Below are 18,652 nucleotides of genomic sequence, written 5' to 3' on the forward strand. Positions count from 1 at the left end.
AAATATTCCTGGTCCATAAAAGTTCTGCTATTATTGAGGTGGAACGATACTACAACAATAACTGAGAGTGAAAGTGGTAAAGGCAATTAAGGTATAAGTTTAATATTTTTAAGAATGCATTATACAAAGAACAAAGACCTTAGACAAAAGCATTTGGTTTTTCACCAAAACAACAGGTTATAATGATACCGACATGGGATGTAAGTCAACCCAACTCTAAGCCACCAGTTAAAGAAAAGAACCAAGTAAATCTTCCATCAACCAAACAGTCTCTCTGCAATTAAAGGTGTTTTTAGGCAAAACCAAGCACTGGGTTTCTTGGTACGGAATGGCAGGTATAAATTCAAATGTTTATATTGTGTAGTAGAGTTGAAGCGATAGTAGAGAGAGGAGTGGATATCAAGACAGACAAAAAAAAAATGTGTGCCAGAAACCAACAAAAGGATGAAAAGAAAAGATTTGGGTCAAAACTGGAGCCGACATAAACGTGTGGTATCTTAACATCTACACAGCCGACCATCTTCGAGATCAGAGGTGTCAAAACTCCGGTCCTCGTATATCAGCTGTGTTGGAGAAGGGAAACATCCAAAACCTGCAGGACTCCGGCCCTCGAGGACCGAGTGTGCTGCTCTCGGGGGGTGCGACTGATCTGGAGCGTGTCCCAGCTGACTTTGGGCGAGAGGTACGGAGTTGGCGTGTGTCTTTGTTCCCTTGGTCCCATACAAAGAATGAAGAGCACACTTTATCTAACACTGTTACGGGTAAAGTCATGTGGCAATTTCATATTTGAACAACTCGTGAAAAATAAAAGAATTAATTCAACTTCAGGTTACTAACTGTATTGCCTCATATTATAAAGTGTCCTTTCCCGACCGACAGAGTTCCCCTTAGTGGTTAACAGAGGTGGCAAACCCAGGTCCGGGAAGTAAAAACCCTGCCACAGTTTGGCTTTATGGTAGCTAGCAAGCTCCCTAGCTAGCTCCCCGGGTGCTCGGTTACCCGCTATGGAGCTAGCTCGATAGCACAAGGCGAAAAAGCCACAACTGTGGCAGGCTTTTTTTACTTTCTGGACCTGGATTTGCCACCCCTGGTGGTTAAATGAGAGGAACAAGTAATAAATACCATCGTTAAAAACTGTGATGCGCTTGGGGGTGTTGGCAAACAAAAACATGAGCGCCAGGAAACGCGGATGGGAGCGTTTCCTCCGGTGGTGCCCAGACAATGAGGAAGGGCTGGGGGGGCGGGACTCCACAATGGCTGAAGACTAACTAGCAAACATGATTGGGGCATTGAAACGGTTGGTCGATCGGGACGCCACAACAACTTGATTGCAATTGGAGAAATCTACTTAAAAGCTCAACAACTTTAATTCTACATGTACATAATAAGCTTGGTATCTGAATCCCCACCAGTGGCAATGGCAGCCTGTGCAAAGCCTGCGTAACCTGCTGGTTAGGCTGATGATCTTCTACCCCCCAAAATCGGACTTGCGGGCGAAGCTTCTTATTGCGGAGACAGTTAAACGTGGGTTGACTGTAATCGTTCTAGTCGTGCCTTTGGAGGTCAGTGCTGTCTATCAGCCTTAGAGCAGAGGTCATGGAAAATGTGGTTGGGCGGGGGGCGGGGGGCGGTATGTATGCAAAAGAGTGTGTGTTGTTGGATGTGCGCGCTGCGAAAAGGACGTGCTTTTCATAGCAGCGCACATTTGCGCTTCTTCTTGGGCTCGGGGGGCTCCAGTGCGGCCAATATCGCCTCATCAAACACATTCTTTAGGCCTTTCTGTGAACAAAAACAAATACACAGGGCTAAATAAGGGGGGTGGGGGGGGAGTGCAAACATGCAGCGGGCAAACAAAGGTAAATCAAGGGGGTGCCAAACATCTTTGCATTTTCAAATCCGAGACGAGAGAATAAAATGACGACATAAAAAGGTGACAAAATGAACAGTGGGAACAAACAGTGATGTTGGATCAACAAATCTAAGTTTACGCATAATAAATGTACAAATCAATTCCGTATTTGACTTTGTAGAGCACTGAGAGGGCAAGTCAAAGTTGCACACAAGAAATGTGATCACAAACGTTCCACCATTTTCCGATTATGTTATCCGTGTATGGCAAGTTCAATTTTGGCCATTTGCACCATAAACAGATACTCGATAAGATGTTATCTAAATGTTTCTATGAACAGTAGAAAAAGAAGGGAGCAGCGAAAGAGTAGCCCATTTGTGCTTTATTACACTTTTTTTTTCTTTTTCCACACAACTCTTAGAGTATTTTCTTTAAGTTACAATATCAAGCAATGCAAAGGGTTGAAGAATGGTTTCATATGTTTCTGTTCAAAAGTTTATGTACATTCACCACGGACATATCATTGTCTTGGCCAGTCATTTTCTTTGCAGAATCCTTTTTTTCTGGGACTTAAGTTATGGTACAAAAATCAATGGGAATTATTTAGGATCTTATATATCAATATTGTCTGTATTTTGATTAAGGCATATTTTTCTGTTTCCAGAATACCACAACATCACATTGTTTAGTGTTAAAAAAAATAATAAAAAATTCAATCACACATGTAAATTAAACTTTCCCATTCATTAAGTGGATTCAAAAAATACTTTGCATTAAAATGTATTGCAAAATATTTTTGGGGCAAGTTACTGGTTAATAACCACTGATTATTGTTTACTATAACTATCATTTCCCCCCCATAAATCGATTGATTCAGTTACTGTTTTGTTCCGTAGCATGCTAATTATTAAAATAGTTGACAATCAATTTGATAACCGATCAGTTGCCAATCAAATATAACACCTCTAATTCGTCCTTGCATTAATTTGCAAAGAGTGACATAAAACAAAGAGCGGAAATGAATTGTTCGTTTCTGTTTGCCAATAAGCAATATGTCAGAATGTTTGCTGCATAATTCAGAGTTCTTCATTCTTTGCTGTTGCAAAACATATCATGAGCGCAACGCCACCGTCGTCACGCGGTGACAGATTGTGACACGTTCCTGTTTGGCGTTCCATGCCTCTGCTTCGGTGGTTTTCGCTTGCTCAAGACACCCCCAGCCAAACGACTTTGCTGTCACCAGAAGGAGCTGGAGAATGTCGGTAACCTTTAAATAATTCTACAATTTTGGTGTTTTGCCCCCTTTTATGTGTGTTTAAATCAAGTGGGAAAAATAATAATAATAATAATTCTCAACACTGAGCACAACTTAAATTATTTTTTTGGTATTTAAGTCTGCCCCAGAAAAGGTGTCGTTCGTTACAAATTGCCAGGTTAACATTTTCCCTGACATTCATGTCCTACAGTGCAAGAAATTGGACAAAAATGTGTCCTACAGCCGAACAAACACAAAAGTCATCATAATGGACCATTTCAAACACAACAATGCATAGAATCTAGTGATGGACAAATGAAGCGTCATGAAGCACTTGATATGTTTTGCCTATTCGAGATGGCACTCCTGGTTTAAAGATGCAATGGAAATGTAATCAATTTCCATGGCACTTGCCTTATCTTTAAAACAAGAGCGCCATCTAGAGAAATAAAAAAAATAAAAATAAATGACTGCAAGTGTTTGAAGAAGCTTTATTTTCCCATCACGACTCGAACTCTTCTCTACTTCTCTACTTTGAAGAATATTATATAATGTAAATGTACCATTGTGGTCAAGATAGCGACGCACTCTCTCTGATTGCACTTCTTTAAAAATATTTTCTTATATCTTTTCAAGTGCTTAAATTAAGTACAAACTGTGCCACATGGGACGGCATCATTATGTCAACTACTGCAGGAAAATATGCATCCCAAATTCTTGGATATGCTTTTGCTTTAATATTGACCTCGGACCTTGTTCATGAACAACGTGGTCGTCGTTGTGGTCGTTACGTGTCCGATAAAATTCTTGCTTGGATATATTGCAGGACAACAGTCCAATGAAGAGCTGTGAACAGGTTCTCACTCGTCCCGCTGCTACAATTCATGTAACAAGCATACACAAGCGTCAGACCAAAGGTCGAGCATTGTAAACAATTCAGAGAGAGAAATAATGAAGATGAAGAGTGAAGCATTGCCAGTACTCGGGATGTAACGATAACAGCAATACGCCGGTATTCAAATTGCTACAAGCAGCCCCAGCAATGGTGGTTCGTTTATTAGTGCAGTTTAATTTTAATTAGGAATGTTCCTCCACAAATTGACTTGATATATTCAAGTGTGCGTGCATTCGCAATTAAGGGCCTCAATATTAAGAGTTACTAGTGATTGTTTGTAGGTCATTTATGTATGTTGAGGTTAATGCTACCTGTACTGTTTGAACTATGACCTCGGCTAATTAGCATTGTACACATGCAACTGCAATTGAAATGTTAGTTAAAATCTAATGTGTGTGCGTGAATGTGCATGTTTCTTAAAGGGGCAGTGAGATACTGTTGATTATGGTTAACTTTTACATTTCTTGAGCGATTTCAATGGTTGAAATTTTAAACTGTTCAGCTCATTGAAATGTTAGTTAAAATCAAATGTGTGTGCGTGAATGTGCATGTTTCTTAAAGGGGCAGTAATACTTTTAGTGGATTATGGTTAACTTGCACATTTCTTGAGCGATTTCAATGGTTTAAATGTTATTTTTATTGCGTGTTTCCACGCGAGTTAGCAGGCCCATTCAAAATTTCCGCGGGAATTTTTCTAGTTTCATTTGTACTTACTTTTTTGTCCTACAGAAACCACACTCGCACACAAAAAACACATTAAACAGTCCAACGATTATTGCTCACATGGACGAGGCTATATTCCAACACAAATCAGTCATACCGGCAAATATTTTGCTGAATCTCTGTAAAAATAAATAAATAAATAAGCCGGTACTTTCCGCCTGCTTCAGCCAAACGCAGCATTGTGAACTACACATAGATTGTGATACCTTGCCCCACACCAACCTCCTCACATTATCGTGATAATTATCGTATCATGAGGTTGATATCGTGATAATTATCGTATTGTCACGTTTGGATATCGTTACATCCCTCGTCAATACAGGCTTCAAAACTGGATAATAAATGATTTGTGATTGGTTTAGATTCACTCACAAACTAGGATGTATGTTTTCAAAGATTGTGAAAAGTGACAGATAAAAACTTTTTTTTTAGCATTAGCGGTGGACAAAAGTTGTAGCAGTTGCAACATGAGTTAAAATTAGAAGTTAAATTAAAAGTTAAAATAGGCAGCATTTTCTCTGTCTCTGCGTCTCAGGAGGTTCTAGGGCAGCTAGGATAGCTTCATCAAATACATTCTTCAGCCCTCGCTACAGTGACAAGAGAGGGAAGACAACAATATCTCAGTTAGCAAAGAAGCGTGAAAGGAGAGGACCGGAAGAACACAGCAGAGCGCGGAAAAAAGAATGAAGTTGAGGGGATATGAGCAAGCCAGGTCTGAGTGAGTGTACAAAGAAAAAGTGAAAGCAGAACTCGACTACTAAGACAATCAAAAAAGTGAGGACAGCGACTGCGTGCAGGAAAAAGGAAATGACATCAGCAAACTATGCAGGGAGGGAAGGAAGGAGGACAAGAGTGAGGCAGGGGGGGGGGCTCAAATCCAGCTCAAATCCACACTATTGTTCTTGGGGTCGTTCGGAATCACAATACCACGACTCCCTTCCTTTTTAAACTACACCACCAAATCGATACGATCCTAAGACTTTTCCAAGTATTAGCTTTGAATGTGTGGCATTTCCTTCAAAGATTTCGCTCTCCCGAAAAGACGATTAATATGTGTTTTGATTTATTTTCAATACATTTATAACCAACCATTTCATAGCAAGTTTTGTTACACCTCTGGACATGATATATGTAAAAACGAAAGCCTAAATATCAGCTACAGTTATCTTTGGTGGCTCTGTGGTCACATCTTGTATTTAAAAAACAAAACAAGACAACAACAAAAAAAACCACAAGTAGTTCAATATAGCTTTCTAACTATACGCTCATGATGTTAAGTCATTTGCTCCCAAAATGTATAAATATTTTCTATTTTAAATATTACCATGCTCCCAAAGACGTATTTATATGTTTTTAATGCTAGAGCATACAGAAGGTTTTGATGCCGCCTCTGAACTGAAGAGAATGCTTGAAGCAATGGTAGTGTTTACAAAAACAACCAACAGGTGACAGCAGAGTGTAAGAGATCAACCAGGGTCATGTTGCAAAGGGGCTCTTTTCCCCAGTGTTTTCAACAGATTTGTGAATAATGATGAAACTTAGCTACATTCTAATGCTAATTGCTGCAAAACGGAAACAGATACAGATGTACTTTTTTTTTCCTGATGAAAGAAGAGACTCTAATCATTCTTTTGGTAGGTTGCATGTTTGTATATTAATTATATAATATTCTGTGGGCCTTGCAAAATCTATCAAAATCCAGTAAAACAGCCGGGAGCGAAGGGGGTTGCTTTATTGAACAAATGGCTGCGAGTGAATGAGTTAATGTTGTATGTTGGGATAAAAACCAATGACATTAACGTAAGATTTTTCGTTCAATAATATGTGGCAAAACCTCAAGTGATGATTACTGATTTATTGACTAATATTTTTTACATACCGTAAATTATAAAAAAAATTAAAATCAAAACAGTGAGAGGGGAAAAAAACAACGCAAGACAAAGCTTATCAAGCATTGTGTGCAAAGGCTGGGCTAGAATTTAGACATGCACTTTACCCCCCCCCCCTCCATTTTCTTAGCTCTTGCTTTTTAAAATTGTGGATTGTGTCGGTATCAGGTATACGTTACCTGTGTGAGGGCTGAGCACTCCACATATTTCACAGCCTTAAGGTCTCTTGCCAGCTTCTCTGCTGTCTCTGGGGTAATAGGTTTTTGCTTGTTCTTTGCCAGCTTCTCTATAGTTGAGGGGTCATCTCGTAAGTCAATCTGAGTGCCGACGAGCAGGAAGGGGGTCTTTGGACAATGGTGGGTGATCTCTGGAACCCACTGGACACACAAAGACAATTGTCTAGCAAACAATTCTGATGCTCTCTCTGCTGATATCCACATACTCTTGCTTTTATTTCTCACAAATTTCCTCTCATTCATCCACCAATAATATAAATTCACACAATAAAAAGGTGATGAATATAGCCAAAAGGAGACGGGAACTTACCTTTTCTTTTACGTTTTCGAATGATGAGGGAGACACAACAGAGAAACACACAAGGAAGACATCTGTCTGGGGATAACTCAGAGGTCGTAACCGGTCATAATCTTCCTGACCTGGAAAAAGAACATTACAATGATATTTATAATGGATGGAACCGCGGTCAAATTTGCATCCTTGATAATAATGACATGATGGTAGTTTTGGTGGTCCTATCTCCAGTCTCGCTAAAGAGTGAGTACTAGAGGGTAAAAGTAGGGCTGAACAATTCTGTGACTTGAACGTTTAAATATAAAAAAACGATTGAAGCAACATTTGTGCGAGAAGCTCATTGACGGGCTTGAGGGAGCTCGGCAGACTTACAAAATAATCAAATATAAATGGACATAATGTTGCATTCATGGATGTGTTGTATGTATTGTATTGGTTTTGTTAAGTTCCTAACATTTGCTTTCCAGCCAAACAGCAGACTGACCAGCCTCATTATTTTAGTCGTCACATTTGAAATGTAACCAGATCTCATGTGCTCTTGCAACATGCCTTCAAAGGGGAAAAAAAGTCCAACTGGAAAGTGAAGAAGACACAGAACCACAATACCACCAATATTGAGGAAAAGACAGATTCAACTACACTGTTTGCAAGTACAAATTAAAAGGTTGGATCAAAATGCCCTGGATGAATATGAATTTTAAAAATTGACCAAATACATACCCGCAGTATCAAATAAGCCCAGTGTGTAGGGCTCGCCTCCAATCATTACAGTTACGGCATAATTATCAAACACCTGCAAAACAAAGAAAAACATCAACCATTTATTTCCCACATCCGAAATGATATGCATGCATATGATATAACTAGAGATGCACCGTTAAAATTCTAGACCGAAACGGAAAATCGAAGATGGGGAAAACAAAGCCAAACTACGAAACGTCGATAGGACGACCCGCAAAAAAATACATTAATAAACGATAAATTAATAAAAAGGCATTTCCACGCAGTAAAAATCAGGTTTACGCTCAACCGAGGTTTTTGAGCAAATCCTTGGAAAATAAAATGTCAAGCAAATCGTCAGGAGTCTTGAAGGGATAAAAATATACCGAAACAATTTAGGTGTTTTAAGCGTAAATACAATCAAGGGCTTTCCATATTCAAATCATTTTCCAAATACTTACTGTAGGTACATATTCAGAGGGAAATTTGTTTGTGGTGTATGAGATGAGCAGGCAGGTTTTACCCACAGCACCATCGCCAACTACGACACACTTGATGGTCTGCATTCTTCACTAATCATCCAACACCTTGAAGAGCAAAAATAAAGATGAATGTTAATTAGGGAACTGTAATATTGGAATTTGGAAGCAATAGTGTACATAGGCCTAACGACTCCCGGTACAAAAACATCATAATCATCATCATGGCATCTGATTTTAGGTATAAACACTCCATGACACTTGATGATTAAAATCATAATTGCAATCGTGCCAGTAAAATGTGCTTAACAGATTTCTTACCATCGGGTGCTTCAACAAAATTGCGACAAATGGCTCCAAGACCTTATTATATTGTAGTGGCTACTTAATACCCTAGCATGCAGAATGTTTCTTCCCCGTAAACAAAAAAAGAACAGAATCGCTGTACTCTAAGGAATGTATGTCTCCAAGTTAAACCATTACTGCGACTAAAACGGTCTAACAAGCAGGATCATAACAAGCGCAAACGGCTGCCGTTAGCTTAGCAGCTAGCCGCACAAGCTCGGGTATTACGGTTATTGCTGGCCTCAACTCGAGCCCCCGGCCCACACCCACCCCATTTTCCTGTCGGCTGATATACATGTACGGCGAAGCGTCGGACGAATTACTATCCTATTAGGCGTCATTTTTCTGCGATCTTTCCTCAGAAACCTTCCAAATGTTTGACAATAACGATGTCCTAAAGCAAGTTGATAAGCGGCTTCACGGACTGTTACCCAATGGCCGGTTTCCAGTCGACCATATGTATAAAATAAACCCAATTTGACACTAGGTATTCGATTTCCACTATAACATGTCAGTCACTTTAAATCGTGTAGTCGTTACACTGCAGTTTTAACTATTTCATGGCTAAACGGATGTCTTCAATCAATTTCACAAATTAGCTTGCTAGCAAAGCCACTGGGCTAATCTCAAAGGGATGCAAGCGCTATGGCACGCAAACTCATGATTTCACGCAAATCACACGAGTTCCACCGATATGATCTACTTTATTTAAACTACGAATCCAACATGTTCACATTCGTGGCTTTTTCCTTACCGTATCATCCACTTGCGTCGTTACGTCGGGCGTTGGCAGCTCCACTCCGTACTTGGGGCTTCCCAGGCAACCGAACAGGGACACGCACTGCACTACGCTACACTGGTGCGAAAGTAAACGCCACACAGTATTCATTCTTTCTGGGTCTCCATGTTATACTTGTACATTATATGATTTCTATTTAGATTTGGGGGGGGGGGCAGATAGTTACAATTGTTAACGGCTGGAACACTTACATATAAATAAAAATAATAAAATCTAAATCTCCGGGGTAGTACAATAAAAAAAAAAGGGGGGGCCCGCATAAATACAACTTAAGTCTAAATAAGACATCAATAAATTTAAAACGACACTTCCTACTCCTTATATATTAAAAAACAAAACAAAAAAAACCGCAATTCATTAAGTTGTTTGGACCGAATGTATCATGTATTTAGAGAGTTGACCTACATAAACGTGCATTACGATAGTCTGCCACTAGATGTCAGTGCAACGCAATGACACAAATTAGAATGCAAACGTGGGAGTAAAGCATATCAATAATTATGACAAAAAAACAACTTTATTTTCAAAATGAACATATGTTGTAGAAATGGACACTTTTCATAAACATATCACAATAAAGGTCTAGGACAAAGGAAACAAACATTTGACGTTAGTCATGAATGGCTGGGATTTTGCTGATGTCACTTGGATACACTCTGCAGCAAGGTAATGTTATCGCCTTTCAACATGATCCGTCCTGGAAGAGAGCGGAAGAGTAAAAAGTCAATTCTCATGTGGACATAGCACTGAAAACACATCAAGCAAAAGCTACTTACTTGCATTTTCTACTCTTACACAAATGAGGTAACCAAAATAGTTCGCACAGCTCTTGGTTTGATGTTCAAACGTGGCTTACAACCACGATACTAAATACATTGTTTACCTCCCGACACAAGCAGTGCAAAAAAATTATAAAAACATTGATCTAGACCCTTTGTTGATTTTCCACAGCTTTTAATTGATTAATATTGCGTAAAAACAACAGTAGTATCAAAGAGAAAAAATAATAACTAGACCAATTAGACTAAAAGGGGCTTCAGCCGGGCAGCGACAATATGCATTAGTGTCCATACTTTTTAACTTCCTGCAATGCTAAGAAAAGAAAAAAAACAATTAAATAATAGGGGTGGGAATTTTTGTTTGTCTCACGATTGAATACCGATTTTTGAGTGAGCGATTCGATTCAGAATCGATTTTCAATTAAGAACGATTTTTGATTCAAAATGATTTGATTGGCAATGATTTTTGCTTCAATTTATAGATGTTCAAGGAATCATAATGATCTACTCCAGTCTGACTCGCTAATGCTAATTAGTGCTCCATTCGCGACACTTGTCACTCAAAAAAGGCTCCACGCTGCAGAAAAAAACAACAACTTTTATCGGAATAACTTGATCGTGACTTTTTCCTTCTACTCTCTAATGTGGCTACAATTTAACAGTGTATCAGACCGCGTGGAACCACACTGCCCCTAAGTAGCCAAATCGGGTACAACATAAACAGCGCTCCCAATAAAGGCTCACATAAACAAAAGGAAGACAGTCTGAAATAATTTAAATCAAAGCGATTTTGGGGCATTAAAAATCGATTCTGAATCATACTAAATGAGAATAAATTTTTGGGCACTCCCCTAATAAATAACCTCTTACCCAGTGGCTTCCTGTTCCTTGTCTTCATGTGGACTTCCTCGGAATCCTCAAGAACCAAGTTCATGTACTCATCAAAACCCTAAACATATCAAACAAATGTCAAACATTTGTTGACAAATTAGTTCATTCATATTTTGGACACAATTTCAAGCCAGTACAGTGGGTCATTTATTTTAACAATTTATATTTTTTAATACAACAAAATCCCAAAATATATTCATAGAATTAATGTACATATTTATAAAAAAAAAAAAAAAGCAATGCCAGTAATAGTGTGGCTTAATCACACTGTAACTTCCCCATTCTTGTTCCGCTAACATTATAATTGCTTACTGAAATGAATAAATCAACCCACAAACTTCAATATCTTGATCATGAGCCTAGTTACTAACTTATTACCATACATCACAGTTACACAACTGGTTTTGGTTGTGTCGAACAGCTAATTTGGGATGCGCGCCATAAGTCTTCCAAAAAAACCCAACATATTACATAATCCCACTAGCAGATAGTTTGATACTGATTAAATGTTCTATACAGAAGTCAGGCTAGATCGAAATACTTTTTTTTTTTTTTTACAATTGCTAAATATAAAAAGACTTCCAACTGCCTCTGACTCATTATTTGAGATTCATTTCTCTTCCAGATAAAAGCCACAAGAAAATAATTCCTACAATAGTAAAGTTTGAGGGATACTTACAATGATACAGCCCTCTATTCTGATGTTGACCTGTTCGTACAACCACACCTGAATCCTTGAGCGCTGCAAACAGATCAAACAAATTCAAATTGCAATCCCACATCAACTATCAACACAGAGGAGAAAGACAAATGTGAAATACTTACATTTTGGAGATATCTGAAGATTAGGTTCTGATGGATGTGGTCAAAGAAATTATTTACAAGTACAGTGATGCAAATTAGGCAGTGGCTATTGAGCCGTGAACAATAACTCTCCAGCTCGCGTTATTTTTGCCGTGAACGGCTCTGATTGGTCAATCACCGGAATGAGAAACTATTATTATTTAATTTTACCCCTCTCTCCGTTATGCAAGTAATCCACCATTAATCACATTCCAGCAGCAGAATTTCCAAACAATCCAGATTGTGAAGACATCGGCATTTTAAACAAGCATCAAAATAGTATGGCTAACATCAGCTACCTCCGGTGAAAGGGCTAGCTTCACTGCTAAAGCTAAATGAGAGCGTTCGTGTCGTTCAAAGCGGGCTGAAAAGGATACAATGGGCTGAACCATAACCTTCTGAACCTTCTGTCCTTGCCCTCGGTACGCCATAATTCCAAAGCGCTTCCAAAAGTAGCTGGATGAGGATTTTGGGATTTGGTTCTTGTTGTAAAACAGCAGAAGATGAAGACGAAGTACACGCGTTATGATCAATGGCGGGCTTCCGTTTGCTTGCAGCGGGCGGGGCTACGGCATACAGGGATCTCTGTTTTTACAACAGCGCCTTTCCTGGTAGGAGGTCATTACTACAGGCAATTCAATAAAGGTCAACACCTCAGCTGGTTGAGTAGATTACTGCAGGGCTCTTGCTAGTAAATGTTACCTAGCAAGAGCCCCCTTTTTTTTCACTAGTTAAAACACTTACAAAGTGTTCATTTTCCATGCACACATAGTATGTTCCAGTCAGTACTCACAGGTCTTGTCTAAAATGTCTGACATTATGATTACTGCACACCCGATTGTTCACTTTCTACAGTGATTCCAAGGGCTCAATGCACGCTGTGGTCATATTTTTTTTTTAAATAAATATGATGATCTCTGCCACAAGCAAATAAGCACTTTTGCATAGGCACAAAAATCAGGATATACCAGTTTTTCGAGGGCAGCTGCACTAAGAATATTCTCTGTGGGGTTTCTCTAAGAATATACATCCCTCAGTGTACATTAAAACAGCAAAATAATGTTATTTTTTATGTATATGTTGGGAACTTCGGAAAAACCTATCTAACCTACATTTCAAGATAAAAGAATAAACATTTATGGCCGTCAAAAATTAAAACGGTCACATTTGACATTCATGCCATTTGCTGACTTTCATAGATAACGGCGTTCTTCTCACTTGTTCGGAACTCTTTGGGGAAGTCCAGATGCTCATCTGTGGTCTTGAATTTACATACAGAAAATTCCCACTCCACTTTCAAAAGAAAGGACAAAATGCATAAATGGAGGGTTAAATAGGATGTTAAGGTTCATAATATATATATATATATTTTTTTTTTAAAGTTATATCTGAACATTTGAGTATGCAAATGTTTTTAAACACAAGCTTTCTGGAGGGAAAGACATAATTCAGCCTCTAGATGGTAACGTTACATCACCTGACAAACTTCAAAACAGGCACGACTGGACATGTATTAAAGCAATACAAGCCAGAGAGAAAGAAGACTGCATGAAAAGTGGCTGTCGAAAAGGAAATTCTGCATACTTATATTAAGTTTGTGAACTAAACTCACACTGCATTTAATATTTACAATAATCTATGCCACATGAGTAGTAATAATAGTTAGCAAAAATTTAGCTTTGACAGTGGGCAGTGCATCATTATTTCCTCAATGAGTTTGTGCAGCAAATTGTTGGAGTTAAAATCTTTTCTTTTTTTTTTAGAGAGGAACATTCAAAATTTGACCCATTCAAAGTTGTAGGCTACAATTTGGATTTTGATCAATAGTGTCTGGTAAAGAAAAAGGCCTACCTCAAACGTCTTGGAATTCAAACCATCATCACGTAATTTGAATAATAACCATAGAAACAAATAACAAACATTGAATTTACCACAAGGAAGGTCTGTTTCTTCTCGAGAACATTTCTAATCTACTGCCAGTTACAAACGTAGAATAATTTTACCATGTAGATAGGAATATGCACCTTTTTTTTTTTTGAAAAAAAAGAGGAGAAAAAAATGAAAAAAGGAATATGCACCATGTCGACAATCTTCTTCTGTTTGTCAAAAGCCAAGTCACCCGCTGAAGAAAGTAGGTCAGATAACTGTGGCATTTTTTGGGGGTCATTGCATGTAGCAGTTTTATTTTCCTCTCAGTTCTATTATTTTGTGAAGAGGGTCTTCTGCCCAGATTTAGTCATAACTGTTTTAATATCCTTATTTTTCTCAGTAGAGCTTTGTGAGTATTATCGCAATTTTTGCCAGTTATCGTCATGACTGGGACCTCATCTATTTTCACAACAATGGGCCATTGTCTGTGCTTGAAGTGTCTGTAATCAATGATGTCTTTACTTTAAAGTCTCATCTCATGTCCGGTGAATTCCAAGTGGGCTGTTCGGTGGTACCGCCCTTCAAGATAGTATAAAAAGGTTGTAAGTGTCTGCAATCTTGGCATTTGTGATGAGAAACAGCCATTGTCTGTCATTCATAAGTGCCCGGAATATATTCTGTAAAATAAAACCTTCGAAGGAACTGTTCACCGATCTCCAGTCTGTATTCAGAAAATCAGTTAGTCGCGTGAACGAGACTGTTTTCCTGTTATGTAGCCTATCAAAAACATTTCGGAATATTCTGTAAAATAAAACCTTCGAAGGAACTGTTCACCGATCTCCAGTCTGTATTCAGAAAATCAGTTAGTGGCGTGAACGAGACTGTTTTCCTGTTATGTAGCCTATCAAAAACATTTCGGAATATTCTGTAAAATAAAACCTTCGAAGGAACTGTTCACCGATCTCCAGTCTGTATTCAGAAAATCAGTTAGTGGCGTGAACGAGACTGTTTTCCTGTTATGTAGCCTATCAAAAACATTTCGGAATATTCTGTAAAATAAAACCTTCGAAGGAACTGTTCACCGATCTCCAGTCTGTATTCAGAAAATCAGTTAGTGGCGTGAACGAGACTGTTTTCCTGTTATGTAGCCTATCAAAAACATTTCTGCCGATCAATTCCCAGATAGAATGACTGACTCAAGAATGTCGTTTCACTATCACAGTTTACAAATAACATGATGAACTCAGTCAGGGAGGCCATCCTTGAGTGCAGTTGACATTAATAGCACTAATAACTTAAACGCACTCCTATCCCCCCCCTCACTCTCAAAAGCAACAGTGTAATGAAAATTAGCTACCGAGGACAGACAAGAGTCTGCAAGTGCGGTAGAAAGAAAAGAAGCGAGGAGCCTCTCAGTGGCACAGGCCTCGGTGTCTCCTTTCAGGCCAGGCAGCCCTCAGCTGCAGCTTATGGAAGCACACGTCCCTCATCGGGAATCGTTGTCAAGCGCCAGATGCTTGGCTTTGTGCTACAAGGCCTGGTATGGATGGCTGACTCTCAATGCCACACAACAACGAGCTCACATTCTCAAGGAAGACTCAGAGAAGGCGACACTGTAGCCCTGGAGCTAAAAGAAAACAAAAACAACAATGATGAAGCAGGTGTTAACATGCACGGGGTGGTGCCTTTACAACCGTGTTTGTTAATCATCGTCATTAACAATTATTGAATCAAAGAGAAATGTCCTACTAATTACTCCACCCAGAAACAGAAATGTTCTGGACTACACCTTGTCTTGATTATTATTATTTTTTTTTAACAAACACACAATTGAATGGAATGAAGTCATAATTTCACGAGTTGAATCTTGCCAAATGTTTAGAAAATATATTTACAGTAAAACATTAACTACTTAATTGGCAGGTCCTTTATGATCTTTCTTGTACTATCTTGCTTAAATTATGTGTTGTAAAATTGAAAGTTACCTGTTGACAATGCATTTACAATGTATGATATATATATATATATATATCCTGAGTTTGGTCATGTGACATTCGTAAGTTGAGCTGTGATTGGTCATTACCTGAGCATTGAGCAACTGTGATGTAATTTTCAGTCAACAGCAAGTGGCAAAATGGCTGCCCCTTGTAATGGATACTAGCGGGTGAATTTTTCCAAATTTGTATCAAAACGGCAAAGCAAAATCCTTTTGCTGCTTACCTCATATTCCACAAACGCAATATTAATCAGAATAGAATACTGGGCCTGCATTGAACATATTATTGTAAAGAAAATGTTTGGATTGACTTCCCTTAACATACAGTCAATTGTATGTAAACATTAAAAATCATTATTTTGGTGTAGAATAGCACTGCATCATAATAATTTAAATTTTCAAAACAAATCTCGCATCATTCCAAATATATAATCTATAGATTAAAGTAGTTAAGGGTACAAAACAAAACAAAACAAAACAAGACCCTTTTTAAAACATGGCTAGTCAGTATCAGTCTTATAATAAAATACAATGTTAGGACACTAATATATTATTCTAAAAATCGACACTCTTGTTTTTTATCTTGTGTAATATCCAGCCCTGTGTTTCCCACCTTTACTTCCCTCATCTGACCCGGGCAAAGGAATTGCCAGAGTTAGCTGAACCTCCTTTCTGCTTCACTTCCTGTTCCTGTTGGTGATTGTTCAGTGAAAAGGGGAAGGCAGACGGGATGGGGAAAGGGGGCAGAGTGTGCGTGTGTGTGTGTGTGTGTGTGTGTGTGTGTGTGTGTGTGTGTGTGTGTGTGTGTGTGTGTGTGTGTGTGTGTCTCTTTGTTCTCGGCTCTGTCTCACCTGCTTGACCTCCACCTGACAAACCTGACCTGTGCCCCTGCCAGACAAACCCGAGTGGCTGTCTGTTTCCTGTCCCGTTGACGGACAGGATATTCGTTGCATGCTACTAAATGTGTTCTACGTGTACAACCAGACAGGGTCGGGCACGAAAGAGACTCTTTCAAATTTCAGAAGCAGGCAGAGCAGTCAGTGCGATGCAAAATGTTTCAGCCTTTGAACTTTTGACCTGTTTTGTCATTTTGGTGTGACAGTCAGGTCAGGCTTTGTGTTGTCCTGTATGTGGTATCAGTCGTTGAGGTGGCAGCGGGCACAGTTAAAACAAACATATTCAGTCACTTTATTCAAAGTCGACAGTCTGACTAGCCACAGTGTGACTCATTGTTTTTCTAACCTTTGCTTGGGTACAAGGGTTGTACATGCATAGTTGTAGTTAGATCGTTTCTGTCACCACGTCACCAAAATGGACGTATCTTTGCATGACTGATTTATTTTATCTCTTGAAAAAAAAAATAAAAATTCTTTGCCTATTTCTATTTGCAGGTGCAAAACCAAATAGGTGCCATGCGAGTGGCTGACGTTCAGAAGCTGAGGCGTGATTGGACGCATAATGCATTACGCCACACCAGCTAGCTAGCAACGAGCTTTGGCTGCTAGCAATGAGCTTTGGCGGGCTAGCCAGTGCTTGCTCCTAAATCAGTAATTAGCACCTCCATGGCAACGAATAAACTCTTATTTCTGACAAGTATCGTTCTCATCAAGGGATGACAAGGAATAATAGGAATAAGAGGATGAAGAAGCTATGCTAAATGCTAAGCTATATTGACATCCATCCATTTATTCTCTGTTCATTCTCTGTATGAAATTGTGAAGCACTGCAAGTAAGTTCTTGATCAAGTACCCTTTTGCACAGGAGTCACGGTCGGAACGGAGTTAAAGCGGAGAGAATCCAACTTTGAACAGCAAAATATCAGGCAGTTTAAAAAGTGACTGGAGAGAAAATTATAGACATAACACTACACAGTTAAGTAAACAGTCCGGAACCAGAAATTACGTAATTACAGCAAACCTGTAAAGTTAAAAGTATATTAATATAGAATATTGAATATAATAGCACTCATTTTATTTATTTCTATTATTTATTTAAGTTTGATTTTGACTTACAATGTACAATAATGTTCTCACTATTACATTAAAATGTTTCTTTCTTTCTTTCTTTCTTTCTTTAAATCAATTTAGCTTTGCTAAAGGACAACCCATATATTCCAAGTTTAAACCGAAATGTATTATTATTATTATTATTTTAAATTTCCCTACTGGAAATGTTTCTAGGCAACAAAATGCAGTTTGCTATTATTCACAATTTGAATTGACTAAATAAAAAAATGTTGCTTATATATATATATATATATGTAAATAGGATACTAATTGTTAATTTGTTATATTGTCATATTTTCATTGTTTAATAAAACCCAATGCTTCAGGTCCCTGGGATTAACCTGAAAAAAGTTGTTGTTTTTGTTATCATTTGTGTTGTGGATTTTTTAGCTCTCTCTCTCTCTCTCTCTCTCTCTCGCTCTCTCTCTCTCTCTCTCTCTCTCTCTCGACTCATCTATTGCACAGAAAATCTGTTCCGGCTCAATCAGGCATGACAAAGTTGGTAAAAATAAAATAAAAACAACTAACGATTGATACCTCACGTCTACCATAGGGTGATCAGTTTAGTCATATCAGCAACAGTATGATTTAGCGCAGGCAGATATGGAAAAATAAACGTGTTGACACTTTCTTTATTACACAATTCAGTCAATAGCCTCTCTCTCGGATTTTGCTCATGCAGGTTCTTATCTTGTTTTAACAGCAGCGGCGAGATGCACAATACATGTTTTTTTGTTTTTCGTACAATTAACACGTTCCATAATACGCAGGTCTGATAAGAGC

The 18,652-nt window shown here is 38.5% G+C and overlaps 2 protein-coding genes across 4 annotated transcripts; both read right to left on the bottom strand.

Annotated features, from left to right (window-relative positions):
* Positions 1-77: 77 nt before the first annotated feature.
* On the bottom strand, positions 78-9,577 carry LOC147167640 (cell division control protein 42 homolog). Of its 3 annotated transcripts, none has more exons than XM_086085953.1 (6): positions 9,441-9,576; positions 8,324-8,449; positions 7,863-7,935; positions 7,158-7,267; positions 6,791-6,988; positions 78-1,779 (listed from the first exon to the last, which is right to left on the bottom strand). In XM_086085953.1, exons 2-6 carry the CDS (start codon positions 8,426-8,428, stop codon positions 1,690-1,692), a joined length of 576 nt encoding a protein of 191 aa, XP_085942079.1. In that variant the 5' UTR covers positions 8,429-8,449; positions 9,441-9,576; the 3' UTR covers positions 78-1,689. The 3 variants fall into 3 exon arrangements, with proteins under 3 accessions (XP_085942079.1, XP_085942081.1, XP_085942080.1); XM_086085955.1 differs by lacking the exon at positions 78-1,779 and adding an exon at positions 1,829-3,979; XM_086085954.1 differs by lacking the exon at positions 78-1,779 and adding an exon at positions 3,992-5,309 and having other exon boundaries at positions 9,441-9,577.
* A 406-nt stretch (positions 9,578-9,983) lies between these two features.
* snrpe (small nuclear ribonucleoprotein polypeptide E) lies at positions 9,984-12,562 on the bottom strand. The gene is made up of 5 exons (XM_086087198.1): positions 12,376-12,562; positions 11,981-12,007; positions 11,835-11,897; positions 11,135-11,213; positions 9,984-10,182 (listed from the first exon to the last, which is right to left on the bottom strand). The coding sequence occupies exons 1-5, from the start codon at positions 12,427-12,429 to the stop codon at positions 10,127-10,129; spliced, it is 279 nt and encodes a 92-aa protein (XP_085943324.1). The 5' UTR covers positions 12,430-12,562; the 3' UTR covers positions 9,984-10,126.
* Positions 12,563-18,652: the final 6,090 nt, after the last annotated feature.

This window comes from Leptonotus elevatus, chromosome 10 (genome assembly GCF_054856555.1).
Source record: "Leptonotus elevatus isolate MCC_2025b chromosome 10, RoL_Lele_1.0, whole genome shotgun sequence".
Lineage (NCBI taxonomy): Eukaryota > Metazoa > Chordata > Actinopteri > Syngnathiformes > Syngnathidae > Leptonotus > Leptonotus elevatus.

Bases quoted from the DNA above. Each gene is read 5' to 3' on its own strand.
- LOC147167640 (XM_086085953.1), bottom strand. From the start codon at position 8,428: ATGCAGACCATCAAGTGTGTCGTAGTTGGCGATGGTGCTGTGGGTAAA. The intron at 7,268-7,862 runs GTATGTATTTGG...TTCTTTTTCCAG, and splicing joins GGGCTTATTTGATACTGCGG to GTCAGGAAGATTATGACCGG. The intron at 1,780-6,790 runs GTAACGTATACC...TTTTGTTCACAG, and splicing joins AGTGCTCAGCCCTCACACAG to AAAGGCCTAAAGAATGTGTT.
- snrpe (XM_086087198.1), bottom strand. From the start codon at position 12,429: ATGGCGTACCGAGGGCAAGGACAGAAGGTTCAGAAGGTTATGGTTCAG. The intron at 12,008-12,375 runs GTATCCTTTTCA...CACATCCATCAG, and splicing joins AGGTTATGGTTCAGCCCATT to AACCTAATCTTCAGATATCT. The intron at 11,898-11,980 runs GTAAGTATTTCA...ATCTGTTTGCAG, and splicing joins TCTTCAGATATCTCCAAAAT to CGCTCAAGGATTCAGGTGTG.